We start from the raw sequence: 20,724 nt of genomic DNA, 5'->3' as shown, positions 1-20,724 counted from the left end.
AAAAGTTTAGAGTTGTTATATTATTCTTTGACCCATGGATGCTTTCAAGAGGTCTCTGCTAGGGAATTTGCACAAAAAAATACAAAAGTATTTTCCAGGAGCAATAAATAATAATAAATTGGAAGAATGATGGCAACGGCTATGCAAACTATAATGAAGCAATTTTGCTGCGTAAGAAGTATGAATATGTACACACATATTGCCAGATATAGATCTCTGATGTTTATATATCAATGATTTTTCAAAGGTCTGAATAAGAACTACACAATGCTAGATTTTGATGGAACTCTCAGTGCACTATTATGTGATTTTCATGAAACACAATGAAATGTGACAGAAAGGCGTTCTTAATGAAAAATCTTGTTAGATAAAAATTGATGTGGATACGATTTTCATAAAGCTTTATATAGGAGAATGGATGTGATTTCTTGTGTTATTGGTTGGATCAGCCCAAGATTGCTGCATAATGAATTTTTTTCAAAACTTGCTGTGGGATTGTGCGCATGGACCTCTCTTTGGAAGAAATGCATTTGCTGCAGAGAATGTGAATGGCATTGATAAACTTAAGACATACTGGGGTGCGGAAATAAAAGTCACAAAATTTGCACTAGGTCTAGTAGCCAATAGTAATCAATTAATGGGCGTATTTATTAATTTTCAAGTTTGTGAATTTGAGAGTTTTTTTCTAATTCAAATAAACTTGCATTTTAAAAAACTTGAATGCTTGCTTACTTATTCATATGGTAGTCGTTTGAATGAAAAAACGTGAATACCTTAAATTTTCGAGTATACAAAACTTTCGAGAATAAAATTAAAACAACTCAAGTATCTCGAATTGAAAATATGATGTGACTTTGCCTATGACAACTCAATTTCTACAAGAACGTGCAGGCTTTATGCTGCAGAATTTTTACATTTGAGTTTTTTGTGCTAAAATTTGAGTTGTGGTTCAAAACCTTGAATGTCTCATATTTATTAAGTGCAAAAAACAGAAAACTTGAATTTAAAACTTCAACATCTAAAAACATGCAAGTTTATACAGAGGTCAATGGAAGTTGTCCTAGGGAAAGTTGTCATATTTTCAATTTGAGATTTTCAAGTTTTTTTTTTAATTTTTAAATTTTTTTATTAGGTTTTATATTCAATCCAACATTGCACTGAATGTGACAATAAGTAACTTTTCAAAGAAAATAACAGGTGTAATAGGCATATTGAGGTAGATTTGAGAAATTTTTTGTAGCTCCTACTACCTTTTACATAAAAATGCAATAAAGAAAGAAAAAACAAAAGAGAAAACATAGGAAAGCTGTCCGTTGTCAAGGCTGCTTTTGATTGTTGGATTGGGTTATTATGTTGGGGGATGATTGGAAGAGGGGGGTTCTAGACAGAAGATTGTCTGGTAGGAGAAAGAGAGAAGAACATCAAGAAACACAATTTGTACTATATTCAAAACCTAAATAGTTCCTTAAATAGTTCCTTAGCCCTTAGGATTGTTTTATGGATGCGGTCCGGCAGAGTTTTTTTGTTTTTAAACTCACCAATTTGAGAAATTTTTATTCAAGCAAGTTTGTGACTTCACAAACTTAAAAAAAAAAGATACCGTAAATAAGCTCATAATTGTTAGCTTTCAAACAGTTCACTATACATTCTGGTATCTGCTGAATATTTTTGGTCTACCAGAGCAGGCACAAACTTTGCAAATGGTACATTACTTGTTTTGCGTTGCAGTGAAGCACATTTAACATAGATGTGCTGATTGAACCTTAAGACCTATAGCAATTGTGGTGTTTTGGCTACTGTTGTGCTCTCAAGACGAAATGCAGCAGTGGAATGTGTCACTGGTCACCACAGGAAATCCTGATGGAAGCGTTTCTCTCTGTCTCAACCAGTTTCTGTGACAGGGCTACCCATGGCTGGACTCTCATCACAGGAAAGGGGATAGGCCCCCTATTGAAAGAAGTAGATATTTTTCAGAAAGTAATGCAATGCAGCTTCTCACAGGGATGGCAAGGTACAGGACCGGAGCACTGGTAGCCTCACATTCTCGAAACAATCAGTTACATCAAATAAAATTAACACTTCTACTGGGGATCCTCACACATCCTCATTCACACAGCGTTTCCTCTCTCTTCAGTGCCACTGTCTTGTGGAAATGCACTAGTAGGATATAATTCACCTTTAAAGGAGCAGTTTAGTGTAAAAATGAAAATGGGCATATCAGATAGACTGCGGAAAATAAAAAATGTTTTCAGTATAGTTAGGCAAAATTGTCATCTATAAATCCTTGAGTGACCAGATGTCTAACACAATGGGCAGAACTTTACTTCCTCCTTTGCAGCTCTCTAAGCTGTTAGCAGTCAGTAACCAATCAGTGACTTGAGGGGGAGCCATATGGGACATAACTGTTCAGTTTGCATTTGAATCTGACTTGCAAGCTCACAAACTAAGTGAACAGTTATGTCCCATGTGCCCACCCCTAAAGACACTGACTAAGAGGTTAGTGAGCTGAAAGCAGGAAGTAGAGTTCTGCCCATTATTTTAGATATATGGTCACTTTATAGATTACATTTTTGCCTAAATAACTATATTACAATTTTTTTTTATTTTGTGCAGTCTATCCATTTTACCCAGTTTAATTTTTGCACTGAACTGTTCCTTTAAGGGGGGTTCGTCTATTAACCTAATAATGAATGAATTCACAAATATACACACACATATATATATATATATATATATATATATATATATATGTATATTTGTGAATGAATGTAATTAGCTCTAAGACTGGTTAGAGGATTTCAAGGTTGCTGCATCCTTAATTTATGTGGAATTGAGTTTTTGGGAGAACTCACTTCCCATTGTCATAAATTACACAGCTATTAATGGAATGCAGTAAATGCCATTACTACAAATATGGGCACACAAAAATGGCACTAACATTGTTTTGCGCTATGGCCAGTTGTATAACATTTTAGCTATTGTTGTTTGCCCCAAAAAACTTTACAATAAAGGCATTTTAATCTACAAAGACAAGAGGTGCTGTTCCTGTTCTTCTGTACCAGTATAACATTTTAGCTACAAGTTTATCATGATAAAGAAATGTAAAAATGCAAGGAGGTGCCAGTCTATGAAAAATAACCAGAAAAAAACAGCACCACGAAACTGTATTTACACTGATGTTGTATGCTGGCTTGATATGAACTTGTAACTAAAAACTTTACTTTAAAGGAGAAGGAAAGGCTAGTAAAGAGTTAATCTCAAGCTGCAGGCATACCTTCAGTTCTCTCAATAGTGCCCTTAAGTCTCCCCATATTTCTCCTGTTCAGATGATCAGAAGCCAAACAGGAAGAAAAAACTCTGAGCTGTGTAAAGAAGATTCCCATAATGCCTCGCTCCTGTGACCCTCCCACTACGAGAGTGCACAGTAGAGTATGTTGCACTCGTGGCTAGGGGAAGGGAGAAGATTTGCGCTTTTGCGTTTACTTACGCGGCGCCATGTTAGATTAATTTAAAAATCCAACATGGTGGTCGCAATAGATGCTAAAGAGCGCTCAGAACGAATGGCGAGTAATCAGAAAGCGGGGGGGGGGGATGGTTGTCGCATTTTTAACCCTTTCCTTCTCCTTTAATTAGTCTTATGTGTGCATATTACTTACTTATCTGTAACAACATTTTTTGTGTGTGCTGGTATAAAAATTTTTATGTTTGAGGTTGCTTGAGGTGTACAGTATAAAGTGGACAATGAATGTGATCACAATAAAAACATCAGCATGTTTTAAATATTCTTCCAATATTCTTATTTATTTTATCAGGGAACTTTGTGCAAAACCATTATTTTGAAAAAATTTGAATCTGAACATGATATTTTAGAGAATGCTGTACCAAAGGAAACCTACTAGAGCATACTGAGAGATAGAAGGCAGAGAATAAGACAAGTTGTTTTCCTAGATGCATTCTCCCAGCTAATTATGTATGCAGCATAAACACAATATGTCACAATATTCTGCCTAGAAACACTGGGAGATCATAATCATCTTGCAGAAAACTCAGTTTGTATTCAATTATTTGTAATGCAGCTTGCCCATACTGCAAAATACATAAATAAACTGAAAACCATTTTTCCTAAAGTTGTTTTTTTGCTTTAAAAACACATTACTCAGTCCAGAAATAAACACATTTTTAAATATCAGTGTTGTGCAGCGTAATTTTGGTAAAGTATCTGTGTAGCAGCAACACAGTTACAGTACCAATCCAGCTTATGATGTAAAAGGTTTTACCTCGGGTTTTGCTTTGCCAAAGACCTTAAAGCATTAAACCAAAATCTTATTCAGTTTTTCTTCATTGTTATCCATTAAAATTTCAATTTGTTGGTTTTGCTTTTCTTATCGTCCACCAATTTTCTTTACCTATGAATATTTAGTTTATTTTAGTTTACTGCAGGAGTTTTAACACCGCTCTTGATCGAATAAGCCATACGTTCCTGCCATAAAGTACATAAACCGTCAATGTGTAGAATGTTTGTTGTCCAACCTATACTTTATGCAAAGAACAAAGACTTTAAAGAAATCAAATTACCATGACTAGTCATTGTGTTTCAACATTAGTAATTGTTTCATTCATAAAAAACTACTTTTGAGGAATAAAAAATCTGAATATGGAAAACTTGAATAACATTGTGTTAAAAAAAAACTCTAATATCTTGTATTTGTGAGTTTACAAGCTTAAAAAAAAAAATTTCCCCCCAACTCTCCGTGCAACCCTCAACCTAATGCATTTTTCCACCCTCTCAGTTGTGTTTACCTGGTCGCCTATTATATTCTGATATACATTGTAAGGATATTTCTTGTTTAAATGCTTTATGTCTGTAAATATTAGTCTTGAGTTTACATGAGAATGCCTCTTTGGGGCTTTCAGCTAATAGAGTGTTCACTTTAGCCAGAATTTGTAGACTCAGTCTTATTGCCTTACTAACTGCATAGCTGTACAGTTACAGGAGACTATTACTATTACCTCAAGTCTCTGTCTAGCTGTCCTGATCATCCTTATTCATCCACACGTAAAATTTCCAACACTTAATTTGTCTTCACTTAAGACCAGTTAGCCAAATCATAAATGGCTGATCCAAGTACTTAAATAAATGGCCCAAAGAGACCTAGAAATGTAAAATGTAACCCTTGTAGTAGTTTTTTTTTTCATAAAGCTGCATGAATACCATTCTAATATTCTAACAATATTCTTCAAATGAAAGTATTATTTAAAAAAAAAATTCCTATACGAATATCAGAAGTAAAGGACAATGCAGAGCCTATATATTTTAGGTGAAAAAATAATTAGGTTAATAATGTTTAAATTAATTTACTGCATGTTTAAAAGTTTTTTTTAGTAACATGCAACTAGATTACGCTTCATGACATTTGCACAAAAATTAACTAAAACCATATTTTACTAGAAATGTCTACATAAAGCCAGATGTGCACCAGAACCAGTTGAAAAAACATTACACTAAGGATCGGTGAGTGTCGGCGGATAAGCATTTTGGCAGTAGGTAGAAGCTTAACACATTTATTGTAGTTCTGTACCAAGTGTAAACAATGTCTTACTAATTATGGAGGGTATCTTGCAGCACTGTTTAGAACCTAAGTCAACTAATATGGCCCTTATGCGAACAGAAAATATTCCATTTGCAAAGAGATTCCTATAAAGTGCAATCAAAGTCATAAGATGCAAAATCACTTTGTCATAATGGTTAATATTTTACACTGTTTAACCTAGGAGAAATAAATCCTGATGAAAGGCTGTCACTGAAGCAGCAGAGTCTTGCTCGCTTCACCGTGTAACTGAATATTTTCTAGAGGTTTCATCTACTTTAAAGCCAAAAGAAATTAGCCCTTGACCTCATTTTTTTTGGAACAGACAGTGCAGCTGTGCAGAATGATGCTGTAACTGCTTCAGACATTACTTGTCTGTATTAGATGATTTCTTCCCAAATTTTAGAATGAAAATGAAAGACTTTGTACTTTTATGATTTATAGCCATTGGCATATTTGTGGGTCAACCAAACAGGAAAATGAATTAGCAAACATGTTAATAAAAGCAGTACAAAAGAACATTGTAGTATAAAGCAATATCTCTGTGAAAGTTTGAGTATTTGACAGTATAACAGAATAATTATGTAGAAATAAAAAATGAAGACAAAGGTAGATGCACCAGTGAGTTATGCACTGTAATTCTCCATGCCTATATTAAAGTGAAGCTTGATCCTAGGTAAAATAATTAAAACAAAACTTTTATAAAACTATTATAAGCTTCATCTCATAGAAAGAATATAAATGAATACGTTTCATTTATAAATTCTGTATAAATATAAATCAAGTAATCTAGTTACTCTTAAAGGAACAGTTCAGTGTAAAAATAAAACTGGGTAAAATGGATAGACTGCACAAAATAAAAAATATCTATTGCCTGTATGCCGTATTCATGCTCTATGGACGAGTACAATGATACTACATCCATTGTGAACCATCGGTAGGTGGTTAACCACTGTAAATTCCTCACTAGATTTATACACATAGTTGTATCTTTCAAATAACTAGGTAGGGATTCAACTATCGGGCGTAGCAATTTATCTACATAGCCCGATAGCTTCTGGCCTAAAGATCCTATACTAGCTACTTTAGGTCGCCCCTTAACATCTGTTAGCGACTTGTACCTTAGGCAGAACATGAAAGATTGGGATAACAGGGTAATCGCATCTCAAAAATGTAATCTATAAAGGCTGGAGTGAGCATATGTCTAACATAATAGCCAGAACTCTGGTTCCTGCTTTCAGCTCTCTAACCTCTTAGTTAGTCAGTGACTTTTGGGGGGGCTACATGGGACATAACTGTTCAGTTAGTTTGTGAACACGCAGGTCAGATTCAAATGCAAACTAGTGGTAACTGAACAGTTATGTACCATATGCCCCCCCCCCTTAAGTCACTGATTGGTTACTGACTTCTAACAGCTTAGAGAGCTGTAAAGCAAGAAGTAGTGTTCTGGCCATAATGTTAGACATCTGCCCACTCCAGCCTTTATAGATTACATTTTTGCCTAACTATCTATATTGAAAACATGTTATTTTGTGCAGTCTGTCTATTTTACCCTGTTTCATTTTTACACTGAACTGTTCCTTTAGGATAAATTTACACACAAACATGCTAGGTTACATGAGCCAATGAATGGTCAGAGCTCTGCCTGTTTCTTCCACACTTCTTTCACACAGTCCAATAATAACAAAAGTACCAATTCTGAAAGTAACTTTGGATGTTCCATTTAGTCAGTTTATAAACTTTCAGGCAGACAGCCCTAATATAAACAAATATGCGTATTAACTATGTTTAAGGCAGTACCTCCACAAGTATTTCCTAATAGCTTTCAGTGGTCTTTGTTAGCAGTTATCCTTCTATACTAAGGAAAAGATTTTAAGTGTTTTAGTAAATCCAGCAAATTGGCATGTTTCTTTTTAAAGTTTTCTTTAAAGAAAACTTCACCCTCCAAGACTTCTCATTAGTACAACGTCTACGAAGTCTCAACTTTAACTCCATTCTATAATGGGCAGCTAAAAATTTAGTAACATTATTTGGACTCATTTACTTAGACAAAAAATGTAAAAGACATTGTAGCCATGTGATAATATTCCATTTATAAGCAAATCCAGCATTAGAATACTTCTCAAAGTTACTAAGCCTTTCCAACTTTTATAACAGCTTCATAAATACATACATTTTTTTCAGTGCAACTGGATACATTATTCTATTGAGGTCACACTTATTCCTGTATTATTCTTTGATTGATATCACCTACCCCTGGCCCCGACCACTGCTAACCTCAATCATGTTTGTTCTTAGTTTGTGTGAATATTCCAGGAGTGCATTAGATGTGCAGAGGTAAGAGGAACTGGTAGAAATTAGGTAAAGGAAAGAAGCATGAAAAATGGGAGGAAAGAAGTATGTAGGCCACTCAAATTTCAGTACATGTTATATTGTGTTATGTTATATATAACTGATCTTTATTTTGCGTGTCCACAACAAGGGACAGGTCAGGAGACACAAATATTTATATATATAACATTGTATATTGTGTAGAGCAAATGCCAAGCAATGGTACATTAATATCCACTTTCATGTGATGCACCTCATTCTACATTTTTACAATCACTGTTATTATGACAAACAATATATGGGTGCAAATCTGGTAGATGATGGAAAGTGGGGCAACTACACATAAACCTGACCAGCTGTCTTCAAATTGTTAGTTTAAAACAGATGTCAAAAAGGCAAAGGATGAATGTACCAGCATAGATACAAATTAGATAGGGCTCATTTGCTTGGCAACGTATGAAGAAATGCAAATGTGATCTGTGTATGTATGAATAAATGGAAGTTAATGTATGTTGCAGGTGTCTTTATGAGAATTATTTCTTGATGGAACAGTGCCCTGTCAGTGTACGTGTCATAGATCATTCTTCTGAGCTCAAGGTGGAATGTGACATTATACTCACTTCTGCTAAATGTGAAACTCTGCACTAGGCCAGCAGAAATAGTTGCTTGTGTCAGCTCTTTTGTTTTGTCCTGTTCAGGTATATAACTATAGAAAGGAGCAATAGAATTTAAAAATTACTTATTTCCATTTTTACTGTAGAATGTGATCTTTACCACATTTTAATACAGTAGAATAGAAAGTTTGTGGATAGAAGATGTGAATGACTTACCTATAACCCTCTGTGGAATCCACAGCCCCTCCCCCCAGCAAACTCTTGGTTAGCAATGCCATCTTGGATGAAACCGTATTATTTTACGGTCAGAGAAGCCCAAGATTTCAGAGCTGTGAGCTTAGAATCAAGGATGAGGAGAACCTGCCTTAAACTGTTAGAGAAGTGACATGGAGTGCAGCAGGATCCCAGTACCCAGTTGGAGAAGATAAATAATTAAAGGGCCTCAACCTTTCTTTGTGGTGGTGGTGTTTATATGAGTCAGAAAACATTATTATAAGAGCGTAGGCACAAAATAGTTAGAGAATATCAAGGATAGATAGTTCAGATAACCAACAATCAAATAAAATAGCAGAAAACAAGTAACAAAAAACAAAGAGTAAAAAAGGTGTCTCCTAAATCTCCTCCTCTCTCTGGGTCTCAGGATTATTTGTGTTATATAGTCATAACTGGTAAAACATTCCATTCCAAGACTTAGCAATATTTGGTTCAAAATTTGGTTAATAAGGATTCTTGTGTTTATTTATATTCAAGATTCTATTGCCCACTAAGGCATGATCTGGTGATTTACCAAGACTTATCCAGGTTGATGTGTGTCATCTTTCATACAGCATCTACTTATTGATTCCTTTTATTACTAGAAATCTGCCATTCCACTTTGGATGCACATGGCAAGTAATATACTAATCATCAGAAAATGCTTTCCCATCGGCATTAATGTAAATCACCAGTGGGAAACATATGCTAGACAACTTCAGTCTACTTTGTGGTGCATATTTTCCCACCAGCGATATACATTAATGCCGGTGGGAGAACATTTTAAGTAGATTAAGTAGATTGCAGTAGAGCTGATTTACTGCAGGTGATTACTCTCCTTGTGTGCTATCGCCCTAAATGGCACAGGTTAGCAGCCATATCAGATAACATAGCAGATAACAGAAAAGCATTGTAAATAATTGGGGCTCGGTTAATAACACTGGGCAAATTTGCCCATGGGCAGTAACCCATAGGAACTAATCAGTGATTGTCATTTTTCAGCCAGTTGCATGTAGACCAATGAATGCAACAAATTGATTGGTTTGATAAATGACAAAATGCGTTTAGTTCTTGCAAAGGAATCTAAACCAATTGTACTCTGCAGAACTTATCTGCTATGCCTTTTCTCCTTTTGTAAATTGAATGTTTGCCCATATGGCTACACAGCTATATTATAATCTACAGTTTTTCTGAATCAAAAACACCAGTTTTACCAGTGCAGGGCAACAGCACATTCTATTTTAATTACTTATTATTTTTTGGTGTTACTGTGTACATTTAGAGAGTTTTGTTTGACATGAGTCATATTAGTGCTTTAATGGTGGTGCCATTGTGGTGCCCATAACAACTATATTGCTTGACCATCTGGACATTTATAGCAAGTCTGTGGGTTATTTAGACAGACAATCCTGCATTTCTGGTGAAGAGAGAATTATCCATCAATGTCCAATATATGTGATGAGTTTGAGATCTTTTAGAATATATTGTATTTTTTGTAAAGAAGTCTTTTTTTAGTAGACCAGAGAAGAGATACTCAGCAGCAAGACCAGCCCATTTCCTTAGTAATTATCTTTAGTACTGGAGGTAATCTACGCCTATATAAATCATTCAGACCCATGGGAATCAATATCCCCAGAGAGATAACAGATACACGCTGTAGGTTTGATATATGCATTGTATATTCAGAATATCACATAGGAAGGTTGTATAGCATGAAGCATATTTTTGGAGGGAAGCCAAAATATCTTATGTGAAGATTGGAAATTATAGGTGTACAGTGTGTGTTTGATTGTGTTTGCCTAGCTCCACTTGGTCTCTCATTTCAACACCGGTGCAAAATGTTCTTTAGCTAAGGCAAAACAGAATAGCACAGGATTGCATTTGTGCCCCCATTAATAAAAAAAAGTGTCTAATGATATAAAGATAGACATGACTTTAGGGGAACATTTTAATTTGTTTTGTAAACGTATGACCCCTTTCTTTACATCAAGCTATAGGGTATTTGCTCTGGTCTAGTTTCATTAGGTAAAATTTAAGGTCTGATTTCTTGCAATGTTTTAGTCCTATGAAATATAAATAGTAACAATACTTGTTTATGAACTCTTATTTTTCATCTGTCTACACAACTGAGGGCCAGCTAACAAAGGCTTCCATTTTAATAGACCCAATTGTAGTAATATAACTATTGATTCATGGGTCACTCAGAATGAAATTCAAAAGAGACTTGAACATGTAAAGGTTAACAAAGGTCCAGGACCGGATGGGATTTATCCCAGGGTATTAAACGATCTTAGCTCTGTGATTGTCAAACCTCTTCAGGATTCATTAAAGGAACAGTAACACTAAAAAATAAAAATGTTTTAAAATAATTAAAATATAACGTACTGTTGCCCTGCACTGGTAAAAGTTGCGTGTTTGCTTCAGAAAGACTACTATAGTTAATAGAAATAGCTGCTGTGTAGCCATGGGGGCAGCCATTTAAATTGAAAAAAGGAGAAAAGGCACAGGTTACATAAGAAGATACCAGATAAACTGTGTAGAATACAATGGGAATCTGTTACTTATCTGTTATCTGCTTAGTAGCCTGTGCCTTTTCTCCTTTTTTCAATTTAAATGGCTGCCCCCATGGCTACACAGCAGGGTATTTATATAAACTGCAGTAGTGTTTATGAAGAAAACACACAACTTTTACCAGTGCAGAGCAATAGTATATAATATATTTATTATTTTTATACACTTTCATTTTTTGGTGTTACTGTTCCTTTAAGGTCTGGTATGGTGCAGAGAGACTAGCAAATTGCTTATGTGGTACCATTATTCAAAAGGGTTCCTATTCTCAGCCTGAGGGGTAAAGGCCTGTAAGTCTGACACCAGTGGTAGGTTTTTGAAGGTGTAAAAAGGGATAAGATAATTGAATTTATGCGTAACAGATCTTGCCAGACTAATTTAATTGCCTTTATTGAGGAGCTGAGCAGAAGCTCAATGTTGGAATGATAGTGGAAGTTATCTACTTGGACTTTTCTAAAGCATTTGATACAGTATCAAACAGAAAGTTAATGGGAAATTTGAGAAATATTGGCCTAGAACCTATTAGTTGTAATTGGATAGAAAACTGGCTGAAGGATAGATTACAATGAATCATTTTAAATGGAACATTTTCTAATTGGGCCAGAGTGGTTAGTGGAGTACCGCAGGGGTCAGTCCTTGGTGCTTTGCTGTTTAACTTGTTTATTAATGACTTGGAGGTGGGCATAGAAAGTATGGTTTTTATTTTGCTGATGATACTAAATTGCACAAAACTATACGTTTCATCCAGGATGTTGCCAATATGGAGAGTTATTTGACAAAATTGGAAAACTGGGCAGCAATATGGAAAATGAGGTTTAAAGGAGAAGGAAAGGCTAATAAAGAATTAATCACAAGCTGCAGGCATATCTTCAGTTCTCTCAATAGTGCCCTTGTCTCTCCACAGTTTTCCCGTTCAGATGATCAGAAGCCTCATAGAAAAAAAAACGCTGAGCTCTGTAAAGAAAATTCCCATAATGCCATGCTCCTGCACCAAGACCAAGACCGGTGTACATGCAAAGTTAGCAAGACTATGAGGAAGCTTCCTGCTGATTGGCTCAGATAACACATTCCTAAAGGGGGGGAGGGAGTTCTTAGCATTTTTGAGGGGGGGGGGGAGCAGGAGAGGGGGGAGAGGAGAGAGCTGTGCAGACTCTGGCACAGAAAAACAAAGAGACAAAAAATCCTGTTTCTTTTAAAAGAGAACTCGGTGCAGCATTTCTGTGAGTGCTTATGGCTGTATTTACATAGAACTTTCTGATAAAGCTTACTTAGTTTTTACCTTTCCCTCTCCTTTAAGGTTAAAAAGTGCAAAGTTATGCAATTTTGTAGAAATAATATAAATGCGAGTTATACACCAAATGGCAGTGTGTTGGGGGGTATCCATAATTTAGAAAGATCTGGGGATTTTTGTTAATAACAATGCCATTCAGTGGCTACTAAAGCAAATAAAGTGCTGCCTTGTATAAAAAAGGCCATTGAATGGATGAAAACATAATTTTGCCTCTTTATAGGTCTCTGGTAGGGCCTCACCTTGAGTAGGGCTCCAGTCCTTAAGAAGGATATTAATGAGCCGGCGAGAAACTGGTAAAGGGGATGGAAGATTTAAACTATGAGGTTAGACTGTCAAGGTTGAGTTGTTTTCCCTGAAAACAATGTGCTTGCCAGGGGACATGATTACTCTGTACAAGTACATTAGAGGGGATTATAGACAGATAAGTGGTATTCTTTTTTCCCATAAAAAGGACCAGTGCACCAGAGGCCACCCCTTTAGATTTGAGGTACAGAACTTTTTACTGGTTTTTCATGTTGGGGGCAGTGAGGTTGTGAAATGCCCTTCCAAGTGATGCAGTGATGGCAGTTTCTGTTAATGCCTTTAAGAGCGGCCTGGATGATTTCTTGAACAAACATAGTATCCAAGGCTATTGTGATACTAAAATCTACAGTATGTATGTGAGTGTATAGATAGGTCAAAATAGGTTTCTGTGTGCTAGGTTCACTTGGTAGGGTTGAGCTTGATGGACTCATGATGGCCTTATTTCAACCCTATGTAACTATGTAAAATATAATTGATATCAGAGCCATCCGTAACTCTAATAGGGGGCCCATACTGAGGGTAATATATTTTTATTTTCTTAGTGCATGCAGGCAGAGTATTCAAGTGGTACCATTAGTAGCACATCCATTCAGGGTGAACTTAATGCACATGTCTTCTTTCATCATGTCTTTCATACTAATGTAACTATGGTAACGTGGTTCATTTCTATGGTGTGGAGCCATATAAAATAATATATATAATATAAAGAAGGGAAAGCACTGTCCTTAAGTGGGGCACTAAAAGTTCCATAGTCAAGTGACAAGATATTTTGTCAGTGATACAAGTGACTCCTAGTTGTGACAGTAGTATCCAGTGATAACCACCAACTGCACAAATAAATAAAACAGATCTATTTACCAGCATGGTAAATATTGTCATATTGTTTGTGAGCAACATTGGTAATATTTCAGAAATGAATGCTGAATAATGTATATAAATCCATATGCCAAGTATAAATAAAGGTTTGATTTTTTTGTATGGTATGTGAGTAAAGTAGATAAAAGGTGTAGCCAAAACTCTATATACCACCAGTGTGTCCACTCTGAGCACTACCACAGTTTTTGTGGCAGCAAAAACATTTGATCTACTAAATAACCTTCAAACAAATATGCTTTGTGTTTCTGCATGTATTTTCATGTATTATTATCAAATGAATAATTTAAATTTTATTTTAAAAAAAATGTTCTTGGAAATGTTATGGTCTTTAGATTAGAATTGCCCGGTATCACATAACAATTGGCACAATCTTCTAAAAAGACAAGAGGAAAAAGGTGTTAAAGTGTGCAGTAGACTATACTGTCAATGTATTTGTTTTCTAATATCAGCCCATACCAGTTTATACTTAATATCTGTTAGTATGCATTTAAAGTCCCTAAATCCTAAAGTAACTTTAAATAGCACAGATATTATTTGTATATTTGTGTTTAGAATCCTTGCATTCATTTTGTAAACAAGATAACCAGTTATATTGCTTTCTGGGTTTATTGAGTAAACCTTAGCCTACATGGCCAGTTTTTCTGTTTGTAGATGGTTTCTTCACAACATCTGTTTTAAACTTGTTGACTGTGCTGATAGCAATGCAGTTAAAATCCCAGCAAATGAAATCTTTCAGAATGTCTAGAAATCATGGGAATGGGGATTCTAATATAAAAATGATAACGTTAAACAGCAATGTCCGGGTTATGGTCCTCCTGCAGTTGTTGGCAAATTATATACAAGAGAACAGCTAAACATTTTGAAACATAAGCTGTTCTGATTTTGAGCTCACAGCAGGGCTATGCAAAGAAAATCAATTTCATGCTCAGAATGTATGGGAAATCTGAAAGCCTGCTTCATTTGCAAATTTGCAATATTTCTGGAATAAATGAATCAGCATTAATGAACAATGCATACCATTATGAGGCACTTTATCTTCCCAAACATCTGCCTGCCTCTTATTTTTCCATTCATACGATGACTGAGAACCAATTCACTAAACATCTGCAAATCCGCTTCTAATCTAAAATTGGAGCCATTCATTTACGTAATGGTATTGAGAAATCTGGAAACGCAAAGATCCATTAATGCTGATTATTGTATTGTATTGTTCGATGCTGTCCATAAAAGCAGAAGTAAATCATTGGCAGCTATTGATGACCACTCTCTTTTGCTGTAACAACACAGACATGTAGGCAAAGTAAAAGACATATGTCTCCAGTGTTACAAGCACGCAGAGCTGTTATGATCTAGCTTAGTATGAATATCGCTATTGGCATAATATTTACTAATATTACTGACAGAATGTAAAATCACTTCTAAGTCTCATTTTAAAGCATTTGGAAATGTGAGCCTTAAATCATACAGAATTAAATTTTAGCTTGCAACAAAAACTGCCCCTTATAAAACAATTATACCTGTGTATATCATATTAGATGGTGGAATGTGTGAAAACGTGGTGAAAACAATCTTGCAGCTTTCTAAACTGATGTAATGTCACTCAAATTACTCCAAAACCCTCCTGAATATATTCCTGATAGCTGTTCCACTGGCACTGCCCCAAATCTTTATTCAGACTAATGCAGTCAGCAGAATATATTTTTTGCATTAGATCCCTAACCACCATTAAACCTCTGGCAAATGCATTTTGTAAGAGTTCTTACAATAGAATAAATTAAAGTATTAACTTGGTAAAAAGTAACCTTTTTTAAATTACATCTCATTCAGGCAACCCCTGCTAAGTAGATGAGTTTATACATGGGGAGACCACTAGATACTAATGATTTCCAGTATATGAGTCAGGGAGTGGGTGCGAGCAGGTGGCAGGGCCCAACAGGTTTTTTCCCAGTATCCCAGTGTGCCATCTGACCCTGTAGGTGGGGCTACAAGCCATTTTGTACGGCAGGTCACGAATGACGTGGGGAATACATTTCGATGAAGTTTCTCCAATGACAATAATCTACTGGGAGCCACAATGGACCACACCAACAAGTACAAAATATTCGCACATTATAAACAAATTATGAATAAACAAGAAAAATGAATAAATTCAGGTTTAGGTTTAGTTTTGTCTATTTGCCAGTGGAATGTGGTGATTGCAGCCTGCTGTTTGGTCTGGGGGTTATACACAGCTGAACCCCATCATATGCTCTAAATTTATGGTGAGCCATAAACTAGACATCAACGTTTAGCAGAAAAAAATGCTCATCCTTCTGTAAATTACAAGTGATACCCCAGAGTCCTGAAGCTTGGTAACTTAAGAAGAATGCATTTCAGTGACCTATAAGACTATTGCATTTTATACTGAATAGTGTACTTTCTTATGTAGAGTGTTTTTCTAGAATAGTTTTGTTACATATTCTGTTGTCCATAACAGATACTTTTTCATTTATGGCTTTTTTTCTAATCCTTAAAGAATATGTGTAGTAGTCACTACATTGAACTACAATGAAGCAATTTTGCCACATGCGTAGTCCTCACACTGGGGGTCATTTCAAAAGTTTGCCCTGAGAATTTTTTTTTGCAAATGATAGTTTTGCACATGTTTTGCCCTAAATGCTTACATTTTGCACTGCTGTGCCTATCTTTCCTTTTTTTGTGAAATGTAGTTAATTGTGAATTGCACACAAAAAAATTTCTGCCACCAAAGTTGTGGCATAATTTGGATGCAGAGTGTGCGCATAAATATTTGCAATTTGCAAATATACCATATTTAAAAAACTTTCAAAATTATGTTTGCACCTGTCTTGTCCAGCTTTATAAATGAAAACACAGGCAGGGAAAATATGTTTACTGTGCGAATAATTCTGCATTGCGCGATTATTATTAATGACCCCCACTGTGTTCTTCACTGCCAGTGAAATGTAAGTCATCAGCTTGTGTCATACTTTGTTTAATTAGAAATAATTAGCAGGCCAACTTCAGTAGAATATATTGTAATTCAGCTCAGCTGGAATGCTTCGTGGTACAAGACTGTATAGTGAATTTCTGGTACTTTCATCTGTCCTCATGTGTACACAAGACTAACATGACTTTTCCAATGACCCTAAAAATGCTCACAGATGCAGCATGGAGAAATGTACCCTGTGTTGCAGTTCGTTCCCAGAGGGATTTCAGTTTTTCAAAGTGAGTTCTTGCTTTTTTATAGCCTGTGAAATGAGGTCTTAAACAATGCAATGTTCATGCAGAATGCAGAACAGAGAAGGCAAACGTGTGCCCAGACAAGGTCAGTAAAAGGGAAACACATTTTCAAAAATAAGAAAAACATTACATGGGGTAAAATTGAGGTAGGATGAGGTGATGGGCAGTTAATTGACCGGGTATGGACTACTCTATCAGATAAGACTATCTAATCAGATAAGAAAATAACAAGGAATGCACTGTGAGTTAGGCAAGAACAGGGGATTGGACATAGGCAGGAAAAGGACACTCGGAACATGAGAAACACTGTGTATCTGGCCAGTTATTGCATGGCCAGAAGAATAATAGTGCACATTTATTGGAAAGCACTGGAAAGTTAACTGGCTCCTGATAAGAGTGAATGTGATAGGCACCTTAGATTGTAAGCTCCACTAAAGCAAGTCTGAACAAGTGAACAAGTTATCTGGGAAATTTAGGGTTTAATCTTTAAGCTGGCAAGCACGTATGGCATACGCCCTTTCAGAAAAAGTTATCTGCCAAGCAGATAACAGATATAGGCAGATAAAGGCTCGAATCGTTGACAGCCCCCAGGGCGATGAGCCAGGGGGGCTGTCAGGTCACAATCGCATCACATCTGCTGCTTGTCCTGCTCCTCCCCCTCCCAGCATTGCCCACTCACTTCCTGCTGGACTTGGCAGAAGGACCCTCCAGGACCCCTCCATGTGAACTGCGTCCATTTACCTCCAGGACAGGTAAGTGCCCTTTATTTGCACTCTTGCACACACACACACTTACATACATTTACACATATTTACACACACATACAGCACACATTTTTTTTATTTTGCACACTTTAGCACACTTATGTACACTCATATACACACTTACACACTGTCACACAACTTTTAGATGTGTATACACAACTAACACTCACAAACACTTTTTTTTACTTATTCATTTTACCACTTTGTCTTTAGTTTTTTCCACAAAACCTGTTTATTTTGATAGCGTGACTATTGGATCAAATATTCTGACCACTAATTATGCTGCCATATACTTATATTGTTATTTCATTGATTTGCACAATTTTTGTGGTTTTATTGCATTTTTATCCCTGTATTAGTGTTCCTACTCTGTTTTTTAGCATAGCTTTGCCATGTGGTACTCTGGTGTAGAAAAATAACTTTTTTTGAATTCATAAGAATGTCTACTTTCCAAAAATATATGGTTTTCTGGGGGTTTCTAGGTGATTTTCTAATATGTCATAGAAACCACTAACTTTAGGAAAGCTTTGCAGATTAATACTTTTGTGTAGAAAGGACTCTTTACCCATGTTGGATTTGTCAGAATGTGTATTTTATAAAAATATATAGTTAGGGGGTGTTACGGCACATAATATGCTGTCAGAGGGCTCTGTATGCAAAAGCTGAGTTGGCAGGCGAGAAATCCATATGCGCTATTTTCATTTTGGGGTCAGTACACACCACGGACTTTGGTATATCAATAGTACTTTTCCTGGTGTCTAGATTTCTAGAGCACTGGCTTGTCTTCCTTTTGAGGAGTTTGTTAAATAGACTAATTTGTGCGTTAATCTTTTTTTCAATGTAAAGACTTCCTGGCTTTCCTTTTTTTTACTTTACCTACATATGGACATTTGTACAGACACCACCCCCTAAACCTAGATTTCCACTTAGTGATGGTATAATGACCATTTGGCCTATACACGTGTGAGATACTGTACAGTAGTAATAACATACAACAATATTTCATAATCTAAGAAATGGTTTATTGGGTATGTTTATGTGCTGTATTTCTAAATATATCTTGAAAATTTGCTACAAACAAGCTTTTGTAGAATATATATGAGCAAGCTCTCACAAACAGAGTCCTTTACCCTCTTGCTTGATTTCTTTCTGCTTCTTGCATAATCTATTTTCTGTTGCACAAAGTCGAAATGTTGGAATTTCATAAATAAACAATGACAAAAAATATCAATCTTTCATGTTTACCTGCTTTGTGAATGGTTTCTTCGACAGCAAGCTGCTCCGCTTAATGTTTCCACTGGAATCTGGACCTAGCATAAGAAATCTGTTCCAGCATTTTTGTACTTCTGGGATAGACACTGTAAATGAAATCAAATGCAAGATTCATATTTCAGATTGAACCAAAGCTGTTTATTTTGATGCAGCAATATACATTTATGCAGAAATTAATGACATTTTTTCCTAGGTGTAGTATCATTTTATCCCTACCTATTATTTTACATGCACCTATTATGGGATGAAACCTTCCTGCTTGGACAGCGCAATTTTGGAGTACAGTAATGGTACTAGTGGCCAGCTAGCCCTGTGGTGTCAGATGAGTCCTATTGTAGAAAAAGGAGAGAATGAAGATTAGATCCACTAAGGAATGCAAGAGGTTTAGCACCTTAGGTAACATGCAATGCATCAGACTTGGGACTGAATTAAAAATGATAGATCCCTGGAAATTGACTAATGAGGTACCCTGAGATAACTGTTTTTGAAACCAAAGTTTTACTGTGTAACTAAAGAGCCAGCTAATGACTCATGAGCATTGATTGTACTGTGGAACCTGTATTTGCTTGTTCTTGTTAATGAGTTGTTATTAATTTGTTAAAAACCACTAGCATTTATCTGGGTAATTTTACAACACACTAGTTAATGTGCAGCATTGTTCTAAATAATGTGGAGGTTTGTCCTTGAGTGTAATAGTAACAGTCTCCCCAAATGCACTATAAAAACAAACAAACAAACGAGTTAGATACAAAAGTAGATGTGTATGTATATATATATATATATATATATATACACACACATATATATATATACATTAAAATATACTTATACTAATGCATGTCAGTAACTATGTGAGCTTAGGGGTCCCAGACCAATCTTGGACCTCTGACAAATCAATGCTTTAACATTTTTAGCTCCAGATGACAATGATGTAGAAGCCTGAAATAAATTATAGATATGAAAAATGTGACATGTGCTACCTACCATAGCTATCTTATTGTGGTAATTTATATAAGAAAAAAATAAATGAAATTCTAGGAAAACTTTATAGCATTATTTAAAATACGACCCACTTACAAATTCAGTGCAATGTGCAAAATTCAGGCATTCAACATAATGCGTAATTTTCTCCCAGAATTCCCACATAATAGCAGGCACCCACTAAAGCAGCATCAACCATACTGGCACCTGATGCACCAATACACACAATTTGGAAAAGTCACTGTAAATTAAACATGAGGCACACTGTCTTGCAATGGGGATAACAGCACTTTCTTTATGCACAAAAACAATAACAGCACTGCTGTCCAATTCGATTGAAGCTAGTCTATTGCATCCAGCTATGAGAGATTGTTACAGGGGCTACCAAGCACACTTGCAGCCAATTCATTGGACCATGCTGCATAGGAACTTTGTTGCAGGCTTCATGTTGCTATATGGTCACAAATGCCTTGCTGAATTTTGCATCCAGTCTAGCACTTTGCACTTGCTTTGGCATTTAGAATTAAGTACTGTATTATGTCCAAATTATCCCTGTTGTAGCTCACACAGCCCTTCAACAGGTTCAATTGTCCTGCAACTTTGCAAGGGATCACTACTAGCAACATACTACACACTTGCTTTTC

The 20,724-nt window shown here is 35.8% G+C and overlaps 1 protein-coding gene across 3 annotated transcripts in view; it reads right to left on the bottom strand.

Moving 5' to 3' along the window:
* The window catches only part of LOC101730712, an 81,198-nt gene that overhangs the window by 35,115 nt on the left and 25,359 nt on the right, over positions 1 to 20,724 (bottom strand). For 2 of the 3 annotated variants that reach the window (XM_004911430.4, XM_012954885.3), the window contains exon 3: positions 19,073 to 19,185. In XM_004911430.4, coding sequence (XP_004911487.1) covers positions 19,073 to 19,185 — 113 coding nt within the window. Of the gene's footprint in view, positions 1 to 19,072; positions 19,186 to 19,315; positions 19,429 to 20,724 lie in introns of all 3 variants that reach the window. The other variant, XM_012954888.3, reaches the window with a different exon arrangement.

The sequence above is a fragment of the Xenopus tropicalis genome, chromosome 1 (genome assembly GCF_000004195.4).
Source record: "Xenopus tropicalis strain Nigerian chromosome 1, UCB_Xtro_10.0, whole genome shotgun sequence".
Taxonomy (NCBI): domain Eukaryota; kingdom Metazoa; phylum Chordata; class Amphibia; order Anura; family Pipidae; genus Xenopus; species Xenopus tropicalis.
Note: the sequence above shows the minus strand (reverse complement) of the source record. Positions and strands in the feature narration are given on the sequence as shown.